This window comes from Sylvia atricapilla, chromosome W (genome assembly GCF_009819655.1).
Source record: "Sylvia atricapilla isolate bSylAtr1 chromosome W, bSylAtr1.pri, whole genome shotgun sequence".
NCBI lineage: Eukaryota > Metazoa > Chordata > Aves > Passeriformes > Sylviidae > Sylvia > Sylvia atricapilla.
Window position 1 is genome coordinate 17,220,775 of NC_089173.1, and position 19,987 is coordinate 17,240,761.

General features: G+C 41.8%; 1 protein-coding gene and 1 long non-coding RNA gene across 2 annotated transcripts in view; one reads left to right on the forward strand and one right to left on the reverse strand.

Annotated features, from left to right (window-relative positions):
- LOC136373320 (uncharacterized) overlaps positions 1 to 19,987 on the forward strand; it is a 447,213-nt gene that overhangs the window by 237,325 nt on the left and 189,901 nt on the right. The window lies entirely within an intron of this gene.
- LOC136373316 (malignant T-cell-amplified sequence 1-like) lies at positions 13,306 to 19,615 on the reverse strand. Its single transcript, XM_066338214.1, has 6 exons — positions 19,499 to 19,615; positions 18,737 to 18,889; positions 17,932 to 18,029; positions 16,720 to 16,853; positions 15,624 to 15,691; positions 13,306 to 13,528 (listed from the first exon to the last, which is right to left on the reverse strand). Exons 1-6 carry the CDS (start codon positions 19,507 to 19,509, stop codon positions 13,447 to 13,449), a joined length of 546 nt encoding a protein of 181 aa, XP_066194311.1. The 5' UTR covers positions 19,510 to 19,615; the 3' UTR covers positions 13,306 to 13,446.

Genomic DNA, 19,987 nt, shown 5'->3' on the forward strand with positions numbered 1-19,987 from the left:
AAACTTTTTGTATTTCCAAAAGCCAGGCGAAGGAAAGCATCAGTACCTGTCCAGACTGTCAGCGTGTACAGCCGCCTGCATCCATGGGAGCAGTCAATCCAAGAGGGTTGCACAGTCTGCAACTGTGGCAGACAGATGTCACGAAATATCCATCTTTTGGCAAATTTAAAAATATTCATGTTTCTGTTGATACATTTTCAGGTGCAGTTTTTGCATCACTGCACACAGGCGAGACAGCACAACATGCTTGTCGGCATTTTTTACAAGCGTTTGCATCTTTGGGTGTGCTGCAAGAGGTCAAAACAGACAATGGTCCAACTTATATAGGGAAAGTGCTTGACAAATTCTTAAAGAAGTGGGGTGTTCATCATACTTTTGGTATCCCACATTCTCCAAAAGGTCAAGTGATCATTGAACGAACACATCAAACACTGAAATCCCTTTTGGAGAAACAGAAAAGGGGGGAGACAGATGCAACACTACACATGCGCTTGAACTTTTTATGTGTTGAACTTTCTAAATGGCTCTTTCATGGAGCCCACTCCGCCAATCATCAGACATTTCTCAGATAGTACAAAAGCAAAACTAAAGGAGAATCCTTTGGTTTTGGTCAGAAACCCAGATACAGGACAGGTCGAAGGACCATTCAAATTAGTAACTTGGGGCAAGGGTTATGCTTGTGTCTCCACAGGAGCCGGACCGAGATGGGTGGCAGCGAAGAATGTGAAGCCCTACCGAGTCCAAACACAAGCAGACATGGACCTCAAGACTGGAAACAGGAACACAGGCACGCAGACGGGAGCGGGTGTCAAGACAGCAGACGTCCCCTTGTTCTAAGTGCAAAAGAGACTTTGGGATTTGGGTTTTCTTTGGAACTTGGGTGGTGGTGCATTTCAGTGGTTCCCAAGGGAAAAAAGCCTTTGGTGACACATGTGTGCCTCACTCTCTCAATGATTGCTTTGAGCAATGCGGCAGTTTGGCCCATGGCTCAGCCAAAGGAAAATGTTTGGGAAACTCTGGCCAATGCATCAGGGCTGGACACCATTTGTTTGACACACTCAAGACCAGGAAAACCTTTTTCAACATGTTTAGTGGGATTGCCAGTCAACAAATGGCCGACTCCAGAAAACATCCCTCCAGCGATCTTAAAGGTCATTTCAAATCCAGTGGACAAATGGGTTGTTTGGACGAACTTCCTTCCTGTGGCTCCTTTAGAACCTCAGGAATTGGAAATTCTTGGATCGGGCAGAATGAAATTTTGTGTGAAATTTAATCACTCTGGAGTGGCGGGAAACAAAACAATAGATGTCACTCCCAATCACATAATTTACAGAAAAGCATCATCTTGGTGTAATTACACTAAGATGGTGAGCAGACCATCCAACCATGTTCCAGTGCAATTGCCAAGAGGAATCTTTTTTATCTGTGGGGACAGATTTTGGCCCGCAGTCCCCACAAATGTCAAAGGCGGTCCATGCAGCATTGGAAGACTTTCATTGCTAACACCCAACATAACACTGCTGAGAGAGGGAGAACATAAAGAAAAAAGATCTATCCAACAACATGATTCAAAATGTGATGACAATGTTCACACCTGGACCAAGGCGCAAAGGATTGCAGTTGCAATTTTTTCACCGCAGGCAGCATCAGGAGAAGCCTTGACACAATTGGACCACATGGCTTGCTGGCTGAGCAAACATGCCCGAGCCATTTCTCTTACACTGAGTGACATGTTAATGGACATTGACAGTGTAAGACGAGCAACTGTCCAAAACAGGGCAGCAATCGATTATCTTTTGCTGTCACATGGGCATGGGTGTGAAGAATTTGAAGGAATGTGCTGCATGAACTTGTCAGATCATTCCAGATCAATTCATGAAAACCTCAAGCAATTGCGAGAGAGTGTAAACAAACTTGGAGAGGTAACTGGGTCATGGCTGGATGGCATTTTCAATTTTTTTGACCTTTCACCACTGTGGAAGGAAATTTTAAAAACAGGTTTATGCATCCTGTTGGGGTTTGTAATTCTTCTCATGATCATACCATGTCTGTTTCAGTGCATGTGGCGGCTCATGGACAAAGCTGCCAAAGAGGTCTTTTTGGTTCAAACAGGAGGGGGAGATGTTGGAGTCCAGGACATCCCCTTGGATGGCCTGGGACCTGAGGAAAGGAGTTTGAGCCCTGGACAGGGGGGTGTGGAGACGGTCGAGGGGGCTCGGAGACCTTGGCACAGAGCCCAGGAAAACACCGGGTTTGATTTTAATCCATGGGAGAGGTTTCCGACACAGAGAAAGGAATTACAAACCACCGGGATGTGAAAAGAGTAGAAGATACAAAATTCAGTAGTTTTAGGGTTTATAGAATAGAGGTAAATGGGGACAAGATGGTGGAATTTGGGTGGTACCTCATGTACTTCCCCTTCTTCTTCGTCCTCCGTCTTTTGGGGTGGTGATGGCACAAAGTAGTTAGAGTGGATTGGGTCAAAGTAGAAATGACACCTTTAGCGTGAGCACTAGGCATTGGTACAAAATAATAAATAACCGACCTGTAGTTATCTGTATAAATGTAAGGGAACATCCCATCGAGGGGCAGTCACCTCATGTCCCAGCTGCTGTCCAGACCTCGGCTGGGAGCAGAGAAAATTCTGAGATACCAAATAATAAACAACACGAGAAACCTGAAAACAGACCTTGAGGACTCTGCTTTTTTACACCGACACGACTCGGGGCTTTTAGAGGGCCAAGGACTTTAAACCACCTAAAGCTCCGGTGAGGAAACCCCCCGACACAAACACTTGGAAGAAGTGTTTGATTGTATCTTTGGTCTTTTCACCATCATGTGCTGAAGTAGAAATTGCTCCTGAAAATGTATCTATAGATAAATGCATTTGTTTGAATTTTCCAAATGATTGATATTGTGTTATGTCTGTTTGCCATAACTGTAGACTGTTTAAACCTCAGGGGTTAACTCCTGTAGCTATCAATGGTATAGCTAATTTTTGACAGTCTAGAAATGCTTGCACAATTGCTTTTTCCTGGTTTTGAGATAGATTGAATAATCCTATGAGGGCAGGTGCATTCTGATGGAAAAATGCATGGTTTATCCAGGCCTGCTCAATAACATTTGGCAATGTGTTCTGTATGGGCATAGCTAGAAGGTCTGCCATTGCATTGCCCTCTGCTATGAAACCTGGGAGTGCTGTGTGTGACCTAATGTGAGTGATGAAATAAGACTGCTGTCATGAGGAACAAAGAGCCATTAATTTTTTAAGTAGTTTATATAACTGATCATTTGGAACTTCTTTTAGGAGAGATGTAGTAATGCACCCCACACCCCCAGCAGGTGTTTCCAAATAGGGAAAGAGTTTCAGTTTACCTCTGACATTTTAGGAAGTTTACCTAGATTCTTCCATAGCCTCCTGACAAGGATTGGCTCAATGCCAACACAGGGGCATGGATTGGGCTCTGAGACTGTAACTTAAAACCCCTTGGTGATCTTATTGGCTGCAAGTGTTGACAGAGGCTCTAAATAATAGGAGGCCAGACAGAGAGCAAAATGACACGTTGAACCAATATGGTTATCACGGTGTTCTCCGTTTATTCTCTCTCAGATGACGGGTTATATAGATTCTTAGTATAGTTTACAATGACAGGCCATACAAAGACTGCAAACAAACTATTTATCTTATTCTTAAGGTGGCTGAACTGTTCATGCCACAACACTACACCTAGAAACCCACTATTCCCTGGGACAGCTTAACATGAATTTTCACCTGCGCCACAGGGGCCTACAGGCCTCGTATGCCAAAGGGCTCACAGGCCTCCAGATTAAGGCCCAGGCTGGTTAGCTCACCCTCCAATGCCAATATCTGCAACATGCAAGCAAGGTTATCCCTCCTAAAATATTAAGTATTTAAGAAAGAGCACAAAAGAAAGAAAAGGCTTTTCAAGGTGTTGTAGCAAGGTGTCTGAGGTATTCTCATGCATCTGTGGGCGGTTTATTATTTGTTTTCTGTAACGCTTTATTTTGTTATTTTTTTCTTTGTTAAACCTTCTGATTTACAAAATATCTTCGAGAAGCAGCCTCCCTCAAATTAATTATAGCCACTTTTCTGCAAGGCTGGACCCTCAGAGTGTGGGGCAAACCCACAGAGAGATCCTTCTGCTCTCTCCACAACACCTGCAACATAAAAGGAGTCAGTAACAAGGTTAAAAGGAAACTTGAACCTGGAGAAAACTCGCACAACAGCTGCTAACTCCACAATTTGAGGAGAGCCTTCTACTTTCTCTATATCTGATTCCCATTGTTTTTTATCTGGATTCTGCTAAGTGATTACAGACTTTTGAGACTTCCCTGAGCCATCTCTGAAAAAGGTGATTGCTTCTAAGGGTGTATGACTCCTTAGAGGTTTCTGAATCAGTTTTCGGGATGAATTTAATAACTTGTGTTTTGGATAATGAAAAATTTGCAAGAGCGATTTGTAAAACTTCTGAATTTTGGACTAACCACTCTAAATATATTGATGTGACTGGCAAAAAGATTTTTGAGAAATCTTTTTCTGCGAGGGAAAGAATTCAGGATCTGGCCTTCATAATTAATTGAGACATAATTTCAGGGCATGTTTTTATAGTTTTGCTCAATTGCTGAGATAGAAAGACCCATTCTAGAACTATCAGGTGGTCTTTCTTATCGAAATCCCACTGGAAAATTAAACCATGGAGCTGTGGGTTTTCTCCTAGGACTGCAAACAAAAAAGACACGTTAGGGTTATACCGGTGTGCTTGACGTGTCTGGATGGCTTGCAACACTTTATCTAAAGCATTTTGGGCTTCTTTGGTGAGTTCTCATGGAGAGTTTAATGTTGTGTCTCCTTTTAATAAGTCAAATAAAGGGTTTAGGTCCTGATTTGTAATTCCTAGTAGAGGTGATCCAGTTGATAGTTCCTATGAGTTGTTGCATTCCATTAAGTGTCTTTGGATTGTCTCTCAGTTGAAGCCTTTGTGATGTTATGGTCTGTTCTGTAATCCTATATCCTAGATACTTCCAAGGAGGAAGCTGCTGTATTTTTTCTTTGGCTACAGTGAATCCTGCCTCCTGCACTGCTGAGACCACATGGTCTGCTGTTTATTGCATGGATGCTTTTTCCTCAGCTGCTATTAAAATGTCATCCATGTAGTGCAGTATGAGGGAATGTGGATGTTGAGCACAAACTGGAGAAAGTATTTTTGCAATATACCATTGGCAAATACTTGGTGAGTTCCACATTTTTTGCGGAAAAATTCTCCAGTGGTTTCTTTTTAACTGGGTTTGTTGGTTAATAGATGGAATAGAGAAGGCAAACCGCTGTGCGTCATCAGGATGCAGGCTAATATTAAAGAAACAGTCCTTCAAATCAATAACAATTAAAGTCCAATCTTTAGGAATCATAACTGGTGAAGGTAAACCTGTTTGCAATGACCCCATCTTGACAATAATTTTGTTAATCTTTCTGAGATCATGCAACAACCTCCATTTTTCACTGCTGGGTTTTCTGATGACAAAAACAGGAGTGTTCCACAAGCTAGTTGTTGAGGCTAGGTGACCTTTATCTAATTGCTCTTGGACTAACTGCTCTAGCACTGTGAGCTTCTCTGCTGGTAAGGGTCATTGGTTTTCCCAAATTGGTATATTAGATGTCCACGTGAGCTTTAAGGTGTTATGTTCACTTGTAGCCCATATTAGAAATCTGTTTCTATCTTCAGACCCCATTGCAACAGGATGACTCTTCCCCACAGGACTATATCTGCTCCTACAATGAATGGTTTAGTGGTTGCAACGCGACCCTCAGGGCCCTCAAATGTGACTAGGTGCAAGCTGTGAAAGCTGTCACAGTGACCTCCAATACCTGCTAGCTGATCCAGTGTAGGCACAATGGTCCAGTCTTGCAGCCAGACATTTCTTGATATCAGAGCGACATCAGCTCTGGTATTGATCAAGTCTGTGAGGATGTTGGTTTTCCCGAGATGCTTGAGGACACAGACAAGATGTGGCTGCTTGTGGCTGAGGTGCCTCATCCAAGCGATGAAGGATGTGTCACTGTGTGACTGGTAGGAGAAAAGCTTGTGCTATGGTTAGACCCTTTGTTAAAAAGCATGGGGCATTAGGTCATATTGCTAAGACAGTGATCTCTAGTGAAGATGTTACAGACAGCACTGTGGGGAGAACATAGAAACCTTCACCATTATCTCTGCTTACTCCCATTATTAAGAATTCACGGGGTTGTGGTTCAGGGCCTAACTGTCCTGTTGAAATTGTATGGTGAACACAATTTGTGAGCATTACTGGTTGGACTGTGCACGGCTCCAAATGGGTACCTGGGGGCATTGTGGCTGGAAATTCAGATATGAGCTGCTGCAATTGTGGACCTGGTGATCTGAGGTGTTTTCTGGCACGTTGGACAGAGATTCTTGTGTCAATGCACACCACTGCCTTGCACTCAGCTGCTTGTTTCCCCGGAGATGACATCTGCAGTCCTGTACTGAACGAGAGCTGTTAGCATTTTCAAAATTACCTTTACATCCTTTATGTTTTAAGAATGGCCTATTTTGGAGTTTTGGACAGGATATTTTAAAATGTCCTTTTTTACCACAACGATTGCAAATATCCTTTGGATCTGACTGATTTTTAAAAACTTCCTTAAATGTGGTCAAAGCTTCTGCTAATGTTTGTGCTTGAACCTTTACTGCTTTTTCCTGTTGTTTTATGGTGTCTTTCTGTGCTGATGTTATGGCATTAGCTAGGACCTTGGCTTGTAGTTCTGCTGCGTGCTCGGGAGTGTTCATGCGGTTACAAGCCTTGACTAACTGAGCTATTGTCAGCTCCGGGTCTTGAGGAAGTGCACGTAATAATTTTTGCAGCTTGGATTTGCATTAGAAATTGCCAAGCGTTTCAACAACTCTTCTCTTGCCCAATCTAGAACCACCTGCTTGTCTAAAGCTAATTTTAAATGGCCCAAAAACTTTATATATGGTTCATCGTGACCTTGTTTTATTTTAGAAAAATCTAACTCGGGCTTATTGCCATCAGGAACTTGTAATAGTGCTGTTTTAACAACTTCAAAACTGGTCTTGTAAGAATTTGCACTTGTCTTTGGGGGTCTGCATGTATTCCCTCTCTGGCTAGTTGTTCTGATGTCAGAGCTGCAGTAGCTGGATTTCTGCATATTCTCTCAAAAACTGATTTAAAGCACGCTTCCAAGCTAACTCCCAGAGAGAAAATTCAGTTGGAGACAGCAAGGATGTTATTATCTGCCATATATCATGAGGAGTGAATACATCTGCAGTAAAGGTAGCTTGTAATAAACTTCTAAAATAAGTGGAATCTCTCCCATAAAACTTGGCAGCCTTACAGAGCTCCTTTATTTCTGCAAAGGTTATTTGTTCCCACTGTGGGTTCCCACTGTGGGTTCCCCCCCCCCCCCCCCCCCCATTACAGCAAACTGGGAAAACCTTCAGTTTTGAAAGAAGTTCCCACTCCCCATCCCGTGCCGTGTCTTTCCTTATCTTTTGCTGGGGGTCTGTGCTGACTGATGAATGAAACTCACACTCTGAATCATCGGAGGGGTTGCAGGATGCGTGAGAAATATTCCAATTTGATATCAGGGTTTGTTTATTTTTCCCCAGCATGGGCACTGCCATCTTAGAGAATGCAACTTTCGGGATGTCCGTTCCGGTTCTCACAGACCTCACAGTGTGGGCATGCCGTTCTGGGCTGGGGGCAGTGATGAAGGGTGGGGACCGCGATCGGGTACTGCCCACTGCAGGGGAGTGTCCCGGGCTGGAGTGGGAGGAATTGAATGACATGTCTGAGTGGGCGTGCTGCAGTGTCGGGGTGGACAGAGCCCGCCCACGAAGGGCTGCAACCCCTGTCTTAGGAACATGGCGATGGCCACATGGGTGTTTGTTCTCTGAGAATGCAGTTTCGGCATGGTGTTTAAAACTGTCGCATTTAAAAATTTACAGACTTGGATTGCCTGAATGCACCACCAGAAAGAGATCGAGGGGATGGGGGGGGTGGGGGGGGTGGGGTGGGAGGGATGGGACCTTAGCTTGCGTGGCCAGTGCTGGCTGAGTTCCCGTGCTTGGAGAAGGAGAGGGGTGGGGCACTCAGAGCCAACCGCGCCTCCCTCTCAGAGCTTTCTAAGAACGGATTTTCCTGGGACTTGGAGAATCAGAATACTCATTTTCATTTTCACTTCTAACCCGGGCTGGAACCATTTTAAAACTAATTTTCCTGGCTCCTTTTTTATTGTCACTCTTAAGAAGTGCTGTGCCCGGTGTTGCTCTCTGCAGTTCAAGGTATGTTTAAATTTGCACTGCTGAGTCTTTCACTCTCTGATGTTACAAAGTGTAAAACAGTCTAAAAGATGGGTCGTAATTTTAAGGAAGATTTTTCCTTTTTCTCGGGATTATATGTGGTAAATGTAATGTATAAATTCGTGTATCAAAGATTTGGTTTATTAAAAGCTACTCCACGGCATCTCCGAGATTCCAAGACCTGTGGTGCAAGCCGCGAAACCACAATATTTGCAACAGAAATGACAGAGCCAGACTGGAGATGGCCCATTCATCAAGGATGGGCCTCCACTTCACAGCTGCTTGACATCTGATGCCAATCTTGATAGGGGATCCTGGAGGATGACCAAATCAGCACCCCAAAGACGAGATCCAGGAAGACTATCAACGTCTTCTCACACTTCTCACACGATAAACTGGACCCAGCAGTATCACCCACCAACTCTTCTGAGTGGGTTGCGATCCAAAGCCCCACAGACCTCAAAGTGACTTTTAAGAAACAGCCGAAGACTAGTAGAAAAACATCATAGACTGAAAAACTCCTATATCTTACTGTTATTAGTTGTTATTACTGTTGTTGTTAGTGGTTATTACTGATTGTTGTCTTTTGTGGCTAAAATACTAGTTGTTGCCACAAGGGGTTAAAATAAAGGACCAGCATCTCCTACGGAGCATTCCCCAAGGGTTATTAAATTAATAAGAAGTGGGGACAAAGAAAGGGCTCTACCATCCTTCCCAGGGAAATCCCCAGACCCTAAAGGCAAGACCAGGTGAGGCCAAAAAGCAGGTGAGCCATGAAGCCCATCATACCAGAAATGGCTCATACTGGACTCTTGGGAGGACTAATGTTAGTCCTACTCATGGACAACATCATAGAGGGAACAGGAAATGAATGCACAAAGTGCTATCACCCTCTATGATGGGGAAAATCTTGGGTCTCTGATTAGAGTCCATACAAACATTAAATCCACTTGTTTTGATGGTTCCCAACTAGACACCTGCCAAGAGGATGGGAAAAGATATTGGATTACTGATGCAGAATTTCTTAGAGAGTGAGGACACGATTTATATTTGGAGTGAGGGTGAGCTACCCAGCCTGGGCCTCAATCTGCAGACCTGTGGGGCCTGTGCCATGGCGCAGCTAGAAATCTGTTAAGGTGTACACATGGGACAGTGAGTTTCTAGGTGTTGATAGATATAGTTTTGTAGTGTGAGCATTTTAGCCACCTTAAGAATAAGCTAAACAATGTTTGTTTGCATTCTTTCTATGACCTGTCATTGTAAACTATGCTGAAGAGTATAAAACCCACCATTTCAGAGAGAATAAACAGAGAACGCTAGGCTAACCACATTGGCTTGACCTGCGTTGCTCTGTCAACAGATTACGAAAAATACAGCCTTGTTTAGGCGACACCTGCTTGGAGAGTGCCCTATAGGAGAAGAGTGGTTCTGCTTCGCGCAGGAGGGATTGGATGACATAGTGAAGGAAAAAACATTAATGGTGAAAAAAGGAGACCTAAATGAACCTCTAAGAAAGAATCTGTTCATAGATGTGATGGAAAAGATTAGTAAAGAACTAAACCTTACAAACTGCTGGGTTTGTGGGAACACCCAAATGTCAGAAATTTGGCTGTGGGAAGGAAACTGTTTGGGACCATCAGAAATTTTAAGATGGAAATTAGTGTAACAAAAACCCCAAGTTATAGGGCAGAGGAAAAAAAAAACAGTGAAATTTGAAATCACAAGTAATCAGTGAAGAATGTATCAAAAGAACAGGGAAAAAGTATACTACCCAAGTGGGAACAATGACTTGCAAAAGGTATCTAATAATAAAAGATTTTGATAGTTATTGGGTTCCTCGAGAACGAAATCGGTATTGGTCCATTGGGAAAAAGGAAAGACAGTGTATTTACCACGAAGGATATGGACTATATGAATGTGCTGGAAAAGTAATAAACCCTTTTTGGAGAGTGAGAGAAATATCTAAATATTGGAAATATCCTACAAAAGTATAAGATGATTTTCTGGAAAGCCTCTGAGTAGCTATTTTGGATCTGTGGGAATACAGCATACACCCATCTCCCAGGAGACTGGGAAGGGAGTTGCACTGTAAGGATTATTACACCCGCTTTCTTCCTCCTCCCAAAGGAGTCGGGATCAAATCTAGGAGTCCCTCTCTATGATGACCTAAGAAAACCAACTGAAAGAAACGGCATATAATTGACATGGGGAGTACCCAGAGTAGGAAGGGAAGAATCTGGACCCCAAAAGAAATAGTCAGAACTCATGGGCCAGCCACCTGGGCCCAAGATGGATCTTGAGGATATTGTACCCCAATTTACAGGTTAAACAGAATCATTCGACTCCAAGCAGTACTTGAGATTGTTTCCAACAAAACAGCCCTTGCTTTAGACCATATAAGCAATCAGTTAGCCCAGACTAGAGTTGTATTCTACCAAATCTGACTTGCAGTGGATTATTTATTACTGGACAAAGGGGGAATCTGTGGCAAGTTCAATTCTTTGGAGTGCTGCCTGGAGATCGACGACAAGAGTGAAGTAATCAAAAACATGTCTAAAGAAATACGTAAAAATACATATGTAAGTACCCAAGATTGGACTCCTCTAGTAAATTCTGATTGGTAGAATGATTTTTGGTCGTTTAAAGAGGGTGGTGGAAGAAAGCATTGTTTATCATAGCAAGTGCATTCATAAGTTTTTTGTTCCTACCATGTCTACTCCCATGCCTAATACGAACAGTAACATCCACAGTCCGAGCAAGTCTCCAAATCCCAGGGGGAACTGATTAAAAGCAAACCAAAATAATGACAGTAGAAACTCAAAATCAAGAACACAAAAGTGCCCAAAAGATATATAACCAATACCTAAAGTTAAGATAATTATATTCCCAAGGGCCAGAAACCACAAATTGATGCGGGCCAGAAGGCCCAATCAAAAAGATAGAGGGGGGATATTGTAAGGAATAAAATTCAAATCCCTGATCATTTTACAAAAGATGCTAACTCAGTTGAGTGTTGTTACTGTGAAGTGCCTTCTCTGTTAAATGCCATTTATCTTGTACCTGTTGTTATTGTAACTGCAAATGCCTTCTCTAAATGCCTTCTCTGTTAAATGCCACTCACTTCATACCTGTACCCCTTTTTTGTAACTGTATCCTTCCCGTCAGGTATTGCCTCTGCTGCTCCCTGCATGGGAACCGATGACACCACACAGCATGCAAATGAGGAGAACTCCCATGGGCCTTAGCACCCAGCAGAAGTGGAATTGACACCTAAAAATCCCTAGAGCCAGCGAGCCATTGCCTGGACAGGACTCCAAACTACGTCAGTGAGCGGGGAAAAACATCGGCCTACCTGCTGGGGCTCTGTGTATTGTCACCGTGAGTAGAACAGCACACTCTCCGCATGACTACTCTAAACTTTTTACAAGCCAGTGTTTTCTTAGAGATTCTCACGAGGATGGAAGCCCCAGCTCTGCCGTGTGAGCACTGGCAGTGTGCACGAACCCTCGGGGCCCCCACCAGGAGCTGACCTCAATAAAGGCATGAAAAAGGAGCAGGTCTCCTTGCCCATTCATTTCAAAGGGAAAAATTTTGCCTACATAAGCTGAGGGCAAGCTTACAGATCCCCAAACTGGTCTTCTTAATATAAGGAGTCCAAGTTCCAGGCACCACGTATTGAATTTCTCAAAGAGCCAGGTAGAATTAGCTCTGCGAGGGTTCAGTACCTCTGAGGGTGTCCAGCACCTTACAGAAAATGGCTTAAAGAATTTAGCGAGACAGCATGGTCGAGTATGTCTTGAAAAAGCAAAAAGGTTTTAGTAAAAAAGAAAATAGTACAAAAACAAAGAACAAAGCTGAGCATAGTATAGGGACAGGTCCCATACACTTGCTACAACACCTCGAGAATGCACTGAGAAGCCTCGTGCTCTCCCTTAAATATTGGACGATTTAGGTGGGGTTTTTTGGCAAACAGCCCAATAGAGAATAGCTACTTTTCTGAAGAACTGGTAAGCAGACCTATCAGTGTTTATGTCTTGGCACTGAGCCAATTACTGTCAGGATAGCAAAGAAACTTCTAGTGTTCTTCTCTTAAAAGGTTTTGGGGTGAATCTTAAACCTTCCCTATATGGAAACATCTGTTTGGGTGTGGAAATGCATTCCTACATTTTAACATCAGAACATATGAGCTTTTTAAATTAATACAAATGGAGGAGATGTCGTGACAAGTAAAAGAACTATAAAAGAAAGGCCTCATAAAATCAGGCCTGCTCTGCTAAATTGCCAAAGTAGCCTGTCACTTCTTTTAAGTAATTTGCAAGTTCCAATGCGAAAACAATCTTGGCATGAAAACTCATTAGCATAACAACCTATTCCTGGGTTGAAAAACAAATGCACCTGCAATAACAAGGGATTTGTCCCATGAGAATCAGTAAAGAAAATATGTAAACAATCCAAGAGTAGAAAGATTTGATGGACAAGTAGAATACCTTTTACTAACCAATAGAGTAACTGGCAAGAAAGCTATTAACCAATTAAAGTTGCACATGAGGTCTGTAAAAACTCTATAAAATGAGTTGTGATAATAAAGAATTGGCTTTTCCTGCATGAAGGCAATGGAGTCTTGGCTGACTTATTACAATAAGAAAACCAGATTTCTCCACATTCAAGAAACTAGGTAGACTAACAAGATCTCAATCAGAAGCAAAAATCTGAAATGCTTCAGAGGTTTTATAAACCATATTTATATTTCACACACACTTTATATTACTCTTTTAGAAGAGCACAAAAATGTAAACATTTCTTGGCTTTTTCCTCCTTTTTATTTGAAACAGTTTACTCAGTCCATGTAAAATCTTTCATCAAATATCTTCAGTCAGTGAACACTCAGGTTTAAGCCAAAACAAAATAACTGTAATAAAAAGAAATCTAGAAAACTATTGTAGCCTAACAGTACTTTTGCATTCAATTGATTTATTTAGCATAGCCACAGAACAAAATAATTTGTACATTCAGTCACATTAAAAACAAGGAATTACAAAGCAGTCCACATTTATTCTAAGTGCATTCCTTTGGAGTACCAGTTCCTGTTGTTTCACTTGTATGTCTTCATATGCCAAAGGCCATCATTTAAATAGTGGATATTTTCAATACCAATCCCTTTGTTGACCTTCTCACTGTAGAAAGAAAAACATACAGAAGTATTAGCTAGATTAAATAGGAGAGCACTACAAAATATATTATTTCAAGCAAAAACTGCAACATTTATCAACTGGAAGGAGAAAGCTATCAACCACAAAGTCATTATCTTCCACAGCAGGTGGACGAGAAACAATATTTGTTATTACAAGTGCCCACATTGCTGACTAATAAGAGGACAATAATTGCCTTCCACATTTTTTCAACAGCTTCCCACAGTATTTTTACCACTTCTTTGTGGGACACAGTTCTTCAGACAACACTTCTGCTACTTTTCTTAATTTTAGCATTTCTCTATCAAAGTAGCACAGCAGTTGTGAGCCTTCCCCTCCCAGCAAAGAATGTGGTACAAGACAACTGGAATGTGGAATCTAACAAGTTCTGTTTCCAAGTCTGCCACTGACACAATCAAATGCAGGCAAGCTGCCTCACTTTAGCTGCAGGGCATCTACCCACTTAATAAAGAATTAAAAATGCTAAATTTATGTGCCAAGGACTTGCAGTTTGTTACAGACATGCTATCCTCTATAGTATTATATCTTTTGAGTCATGTAATCTTTTAAAAATTGCTGGTTTGTGTCTGCATTGAATGTGTTTATTTTTCCAGTAAAAAAAAATGAACTAGTTTTGCCACAATAAACAAGACACATCTCTTTCTGGGAGTGAGAACAAGTTTCATTCTCCTGGAGAATATAATTTACTCTATATAGACCAAGTGTTCTATTACTTAACCTGTCCAAAAGTAATCAGGAAGGAAAATGCTGCTAACACAATATTAACACATTATAGGCAGCAATCACACCAAGAGATTGAAATCTCACTGCATAAACCAGAAAATTGTGGAACAATGTCACACAAAAAAAGCAGCTAACAGGCTGCAGAGAGGAGTATCATTTCATTTTCCTCTCCAGTTCATGTTGCTTCTCACGGGAACAGGATATTCAGCTGCAAGGCTGGTGGATTTGAAGTTAGGTATACAAAGGGCCTTGGTTTGCAATGATCACAGTGTATCACTGCACTCAGGACTGGGACACAAGTAGCTTTTCTTTCCACTTACTCTTGGAGTCTTTTGAAGCACCACAAAGAATCCTGAAGTATATAATTCCTCAATAGCTACAGCAGGGAAAATCCAGGGTTCTGCAGTCCCATTCTATCCCTGTCCTCTAAGACATTCCTAACCCTCTGCCTTGTGCTACTATTACGGCTTAGGACAGGCTTCTTCTGAAAATTAACCACACAAAAAAGAGTGACTTGTTTTCACCAAAAAAGCTTCCTCACTGCCACAAGTGACAGATGGGTCTGGAAACCAATACAGCCCAAACCTGCTGGGTGCACCTCACATCCTGCAAGACGTTAATACAACTTAAAATGACAAAGTGATTTAGCCACTTATAATTTAGCACTATCTGAAAGCCAAGAACAACTAACATCCATTTCCATTTTCTATCACTCTTTTCCTTCTCAAATGGTTTTCAGTTTATCCCCTGAGCAGACCTCTAAATTTCACAAGACGGTCAGCTAAGTTAGTGAGCACAGCAAGCAGGAATGGTGCATGTGGGTACACCCTAAAGAAAAAGAGCAGGCCATAGAGAAAAACAAGCCTAGACAGGGAATCAAGCTCCAGTAGGACTTGAGTCTCTGCTGTCCCTGCAGACAAAACTTTCTTCAATGTTTTCAATCCTCTCAAATCCAAATTACATCTCTTGCCTAGCCCAGGTAGTAAATACTTGATAAAAGCATGTTTTTGTTCAACAAGATCTTTGAGAAAGTATGATCAGAGCACTAGAAATACTAATGTATTTAGTAGTAGTACTAATGTTTTGTGTCTTAAAATCCATATTCACATGAAAAGAACTATTTTGATTCCAAATAAGGAGAGAAGACATTCCCTGCCTCCTTTTCTTTCCCTGAATACCTGTCAACAAAATGAAATCTTACAAACTCTGTACTTGAACAACACATGCTGCAACAGCAATGCAGTAACCTTGACAGTGGTGCTTATACTCCAAACTGACATAAGAATAATAACATGGGACAGGTTATATTTCAGCTTGCATGTTACAAAACACTTACATGTCCTCAGCTGACATCTTCATTACTCCCACACATAATGCATGTTGTTTTCCTTCTGCCATTATTGCCTACAAATTATTGCTAAGGAAAACAGATTTCCTTTTAAACTATTTCAGAAAAGTAAAAGCAATATGAAGAAATTTCTTCCAAAAACACTTTCAAAAGCCAGTGTTGAACTTTTAACCTTTTAGTAATTCTAGAGCTCCAGCTCTTAAAGATAAGCAAAACAATGTACTGAATTTAACAACTGAATCGGTGTGTAGAACAAAGCATGTATTTATGAACTTGGAACAGCAATTACAGAAAAAATCTCCCAGTGCTATATTTCTTCCTTTGTGCCCAACACAGAGATGACAGTCTCTGCCTTTCTGGAACAAAACAGCACATGTTTGTGGAGCCATTTTAGATTCTAAGGCACAGAAGAACTGAGATACCAATTTAAAAACCACAAGTACTGAAATCATGTGTCTTTTTCAGAGCTTAGCAACACGTGATGCTAACTGCTGATCTTTTCCTATAGCATCTAACTAACAACAAAAGCAGCACCCCTTGGTGTTATAAATGCTGTGTTTGTTCAGGGTTCTTTTCTCAGTAATATAATGAGTGAATTAGCACACTTTCCTCATTTTACATATGCTAAATTCATCAGACACATAGAGCAAGTCCTGACTGCAGTAAAGCTGACCCTAAACATTTTTCCTAATTCCCTAGGAACAGGAGAGAATACTTGTGAAGGGAATACAAGATTGACTAAGGAGGCAGGGGACAAATTACACTGCACCTTACCTACTTTTACTGTTCTGCATAAAATCACTAAGGAGCTCCACTTACCAATGAGATTAATGGAACAGCAGCCCACCCAATGGTACAGCAGGAATAGCTATGTGGTTTGGAACATACAGTAAGTGAAAAAAATATGAACAATTTTAACCTTGCTAAGCAGTATCTAAACCTCTGCAGCTCCTTTCTGATTACTAGTTATTTCATGAAGTCCAATTAAAATCCAAAGTAATACAAATAATGATCAACTGAGAACACAAGAACAGAAATTTAATTCATCTCACAGTGAGCAATAATTCATAGTTAAGAAGGATACAACGACAGTGTCAACAGCAGCAGGGTAAAGCTTTGCTCCAGGAGATGTCAGGCCGGGGCACATTATATTAGCTCCACTCAGGACAAATTTAATGGCACCTTTATCAACCTGCTGATGCGGGAGAATAAATGGGTCTAGGAGGGGAAAGATACAGCATTGTAATTAATACAGCACCATGACAACATGAATAGCTCATTATCAAGTCAGTTTAAATGGGACAATTAGATGTAGAGTGTCCTGCAAGGGTAGGAAGTTTGAGAAACAATTACCAGAGCTCCTGCTGGGCAGCACCATCCCAGGACACAAATACTGACCCAAAAGGACACAGGTACTGTCCTCCCAGACCACATCTTTTATCTGAGGACCAAATGTAATCCAGCACTTCAGGCTATGGCTCCTGCACATTCACAGACCCATAGACTGAGCAACAATTTTCCCCTAGGGAAAACAACCATCCAAGTGCCCATCCTAAGAGATCTTAAAACCAAGGGGTCTTAAATCCTGCAAACTCCATGTACTCTTACAAATTACTCCAACATGGAAGAAAAACAGTTTAATGTTAACAGAAAAAAAAAAAGGCAAACATGGACAAAATTCATGAAAGCTGTCAGCTCTACAAGCCATCCTGCAAGAGCAGGCACCCTCTTGAAGTATTGCCAACACTGAGATCTGACTGAATAACGTTTTTTGGGATCCAAAACAAGGTAACACAATCAAGTAGAACAGTAAGAAAAAAACTGCAAGAGTAAATTGTGAAAAGTAAAAAGCATGCAGCGTAAGTTCCTACAGGAGACAGATATACATTACATCATTAAGTTCAGGAAGACAGAATATTTTTCTAGTAAGAACTTACAAATATTTGTATAACAAGACTTGAAGGAAAAAAGACAGGCACCAACAATAGAAAATTTATATCTCTGTCCTAGGGGAGCCTCTCGAGATTTTTTTAGAGCTTTGCACAATTTAATTCTTACTTATCAAAGTTCAGATTGCCTAACATATAGCATAGAAGCAATTCACATAGACATGTGAAATAGAAAATTAATAAATTCCAGTTAAGAAAGTATACTGTATCTTTAAGATCTATTCTGGAATATGCATATGCATGGAATATATGGAATGGAAGCTCTTTTTAATCTGGTTCTACAGATGTCCTGTGGAATCACACTGTTACCCTTCTCTTCCCAGCACAATCACCCTCAGGAAACTTACATTTGTGAAGCAACCTTAGTGTTGGGTAAAAAATCCCTTCTCTTTGCCTGAAGAACAGCAACTCCCCATTCACAGTGAGGATTTCTATATGTTCATGACTGCAAGATTAAAAAAAAAAAATCCAAGAGCTACTTAACCCTTCTGTAGTTTAAATACAGTGTTTTACTTTGTGAAGTCTGGTCTATCTTAACAGCTGAGAATAAAAACAGTAAATTAGCAACAAAATTTAAAACTAAAAATATTATCCTTTTGTATGACTTGTTCTTCAGCAGTGGTCTCCTGTTCACTTCTTCCCCCTTTGAGAAAAAGAAACCTACTGACAAAATACACAAACTGCATTTCTTTGGCATTACTTTTTGAAATCAATACAAGGAGTGAATAAGGAGAACTCAGCAAAAATGTACTACCCTCTATTTAGAAAAAGGGAAAATAATCAAGATAATATATGGAAGCCCAAAAATAGTACAAAATGTTACTGACAGGAATCCAAACAATTTTGAGCTTCCATGTCCATAAAGCTGAATGCTTCCCTTCAACAACAGGCTGATCCTTAGAGAGACCCTGAATACACTGCACATTAACTACTAGGCAGCATTTTTAAGTTCCTCAAGCATCCTACTAGCATCTGCCTTTAAAGCACAATGAGCACATGCCAACTTTCTAGTTTGGCCATAACACAGACTACTAGCTGTTAAGAGATGATGGACACCTTTCAAAAGTGCTAGGTTTATCTACTGTACAAAGTAAACATACAAAGGAAGCAATTCTAGCACCTTAAAAGCAAAGTTTAAGAAAAGATACTTACCATCTTACTATTTTGACCGGATCTTTCTTTGGCATGATTTGGTTTAGCCATGGTTCAATAATAGGAAATTGGTCTATCAGTTGATTCTTGATACCTTTAATAACTGAAGTCTTCAGCTGGATACAGTTTGATACATTGTCCTTTTCATCAAATCTGTCAAGTGAGTGAGAGTATTTTAGAAATGCACAATTTGCTGCACAAAAGATGCATTTTTCAGCAGCTGTCTTCAGAAACGTTTATAAATTCACTTGAAAAGTCTAATAGCAGACTGACTATCCAACTTTCAAATGCAGGATTTCATGAGGCTTAAATTTGTCCCCTGGGAACACTGGGCTGGGGGAAGGGCAGGGGGTCCCCCCTCAGTAGCCTGTCTTCAACTCTAAACTTTTTGTAAAGACACAAAACATATGTTTAATCTCACAGATAAACCTTGGCACACAGTGCTATTTTATTAAACTCCAAGAGTACTTTGCTGGTAACACAAACACCCACAGCCCTGTCCCGATGCGATCCTTCACCTCCACCACAGAAATACGAACGGCGATTTCTACCACCTGAAGTTGAGACAAGGTAGTGACTCAGCTCCACTTAACGAGCGAGTGCCCAAAGCAAAGCCGAGGACTGCGGGTGGCGCTGCCCGAGAAGGCCGCCGGGCCGCCCCCCGCCAGCGCAGCGCCAAGCCCGAGGCTGAGGGGGCGCCGGGCCCACCCGGCCCCTTTCTTTCCCCCGCGCCTCCCGCGCCCCCAGCTCGGCCACACTCACTTCTTGAACATCCTGCGGGCGGAGGGCGCCGGGCGGGCAGGCAGAGGCCGGCGGGCGGGCACCCACAGCCTCGGCGCTGCTCACACGCAGCTCCGGCCGGGCCGTCCCTCCCTCTGTGCTCGCCGGAAGCGCCGCTCCATCATCGCGGAACGGGCGGTGCCTGTGCCAGTATCTTCGGCATCATCTCCTGCCTACCCGCTGCCCTTTGCAGAACAGCAGCGTTATTAGGCTTTCACAACAACCACGTGCTTGATACTTACAGGCACAGCGCTGTTTTCCCAGCTAATATATCGCTTTTCAGTAAAATAAGAGCAAAGTGCTAATAGCTACTGACATCATTTAAACACAAAATACGTCTAACTGGAAAAAACACAGCCATCTTCAAACTAGCAGAGCAGAAACTATCTTCACGCCAGCTTCAGAGCAGGCCTCAAGATCCTGTCAACAGCATTCTGGGGGGAAAAACACTGAGTTCTTGTCAAACAGAAA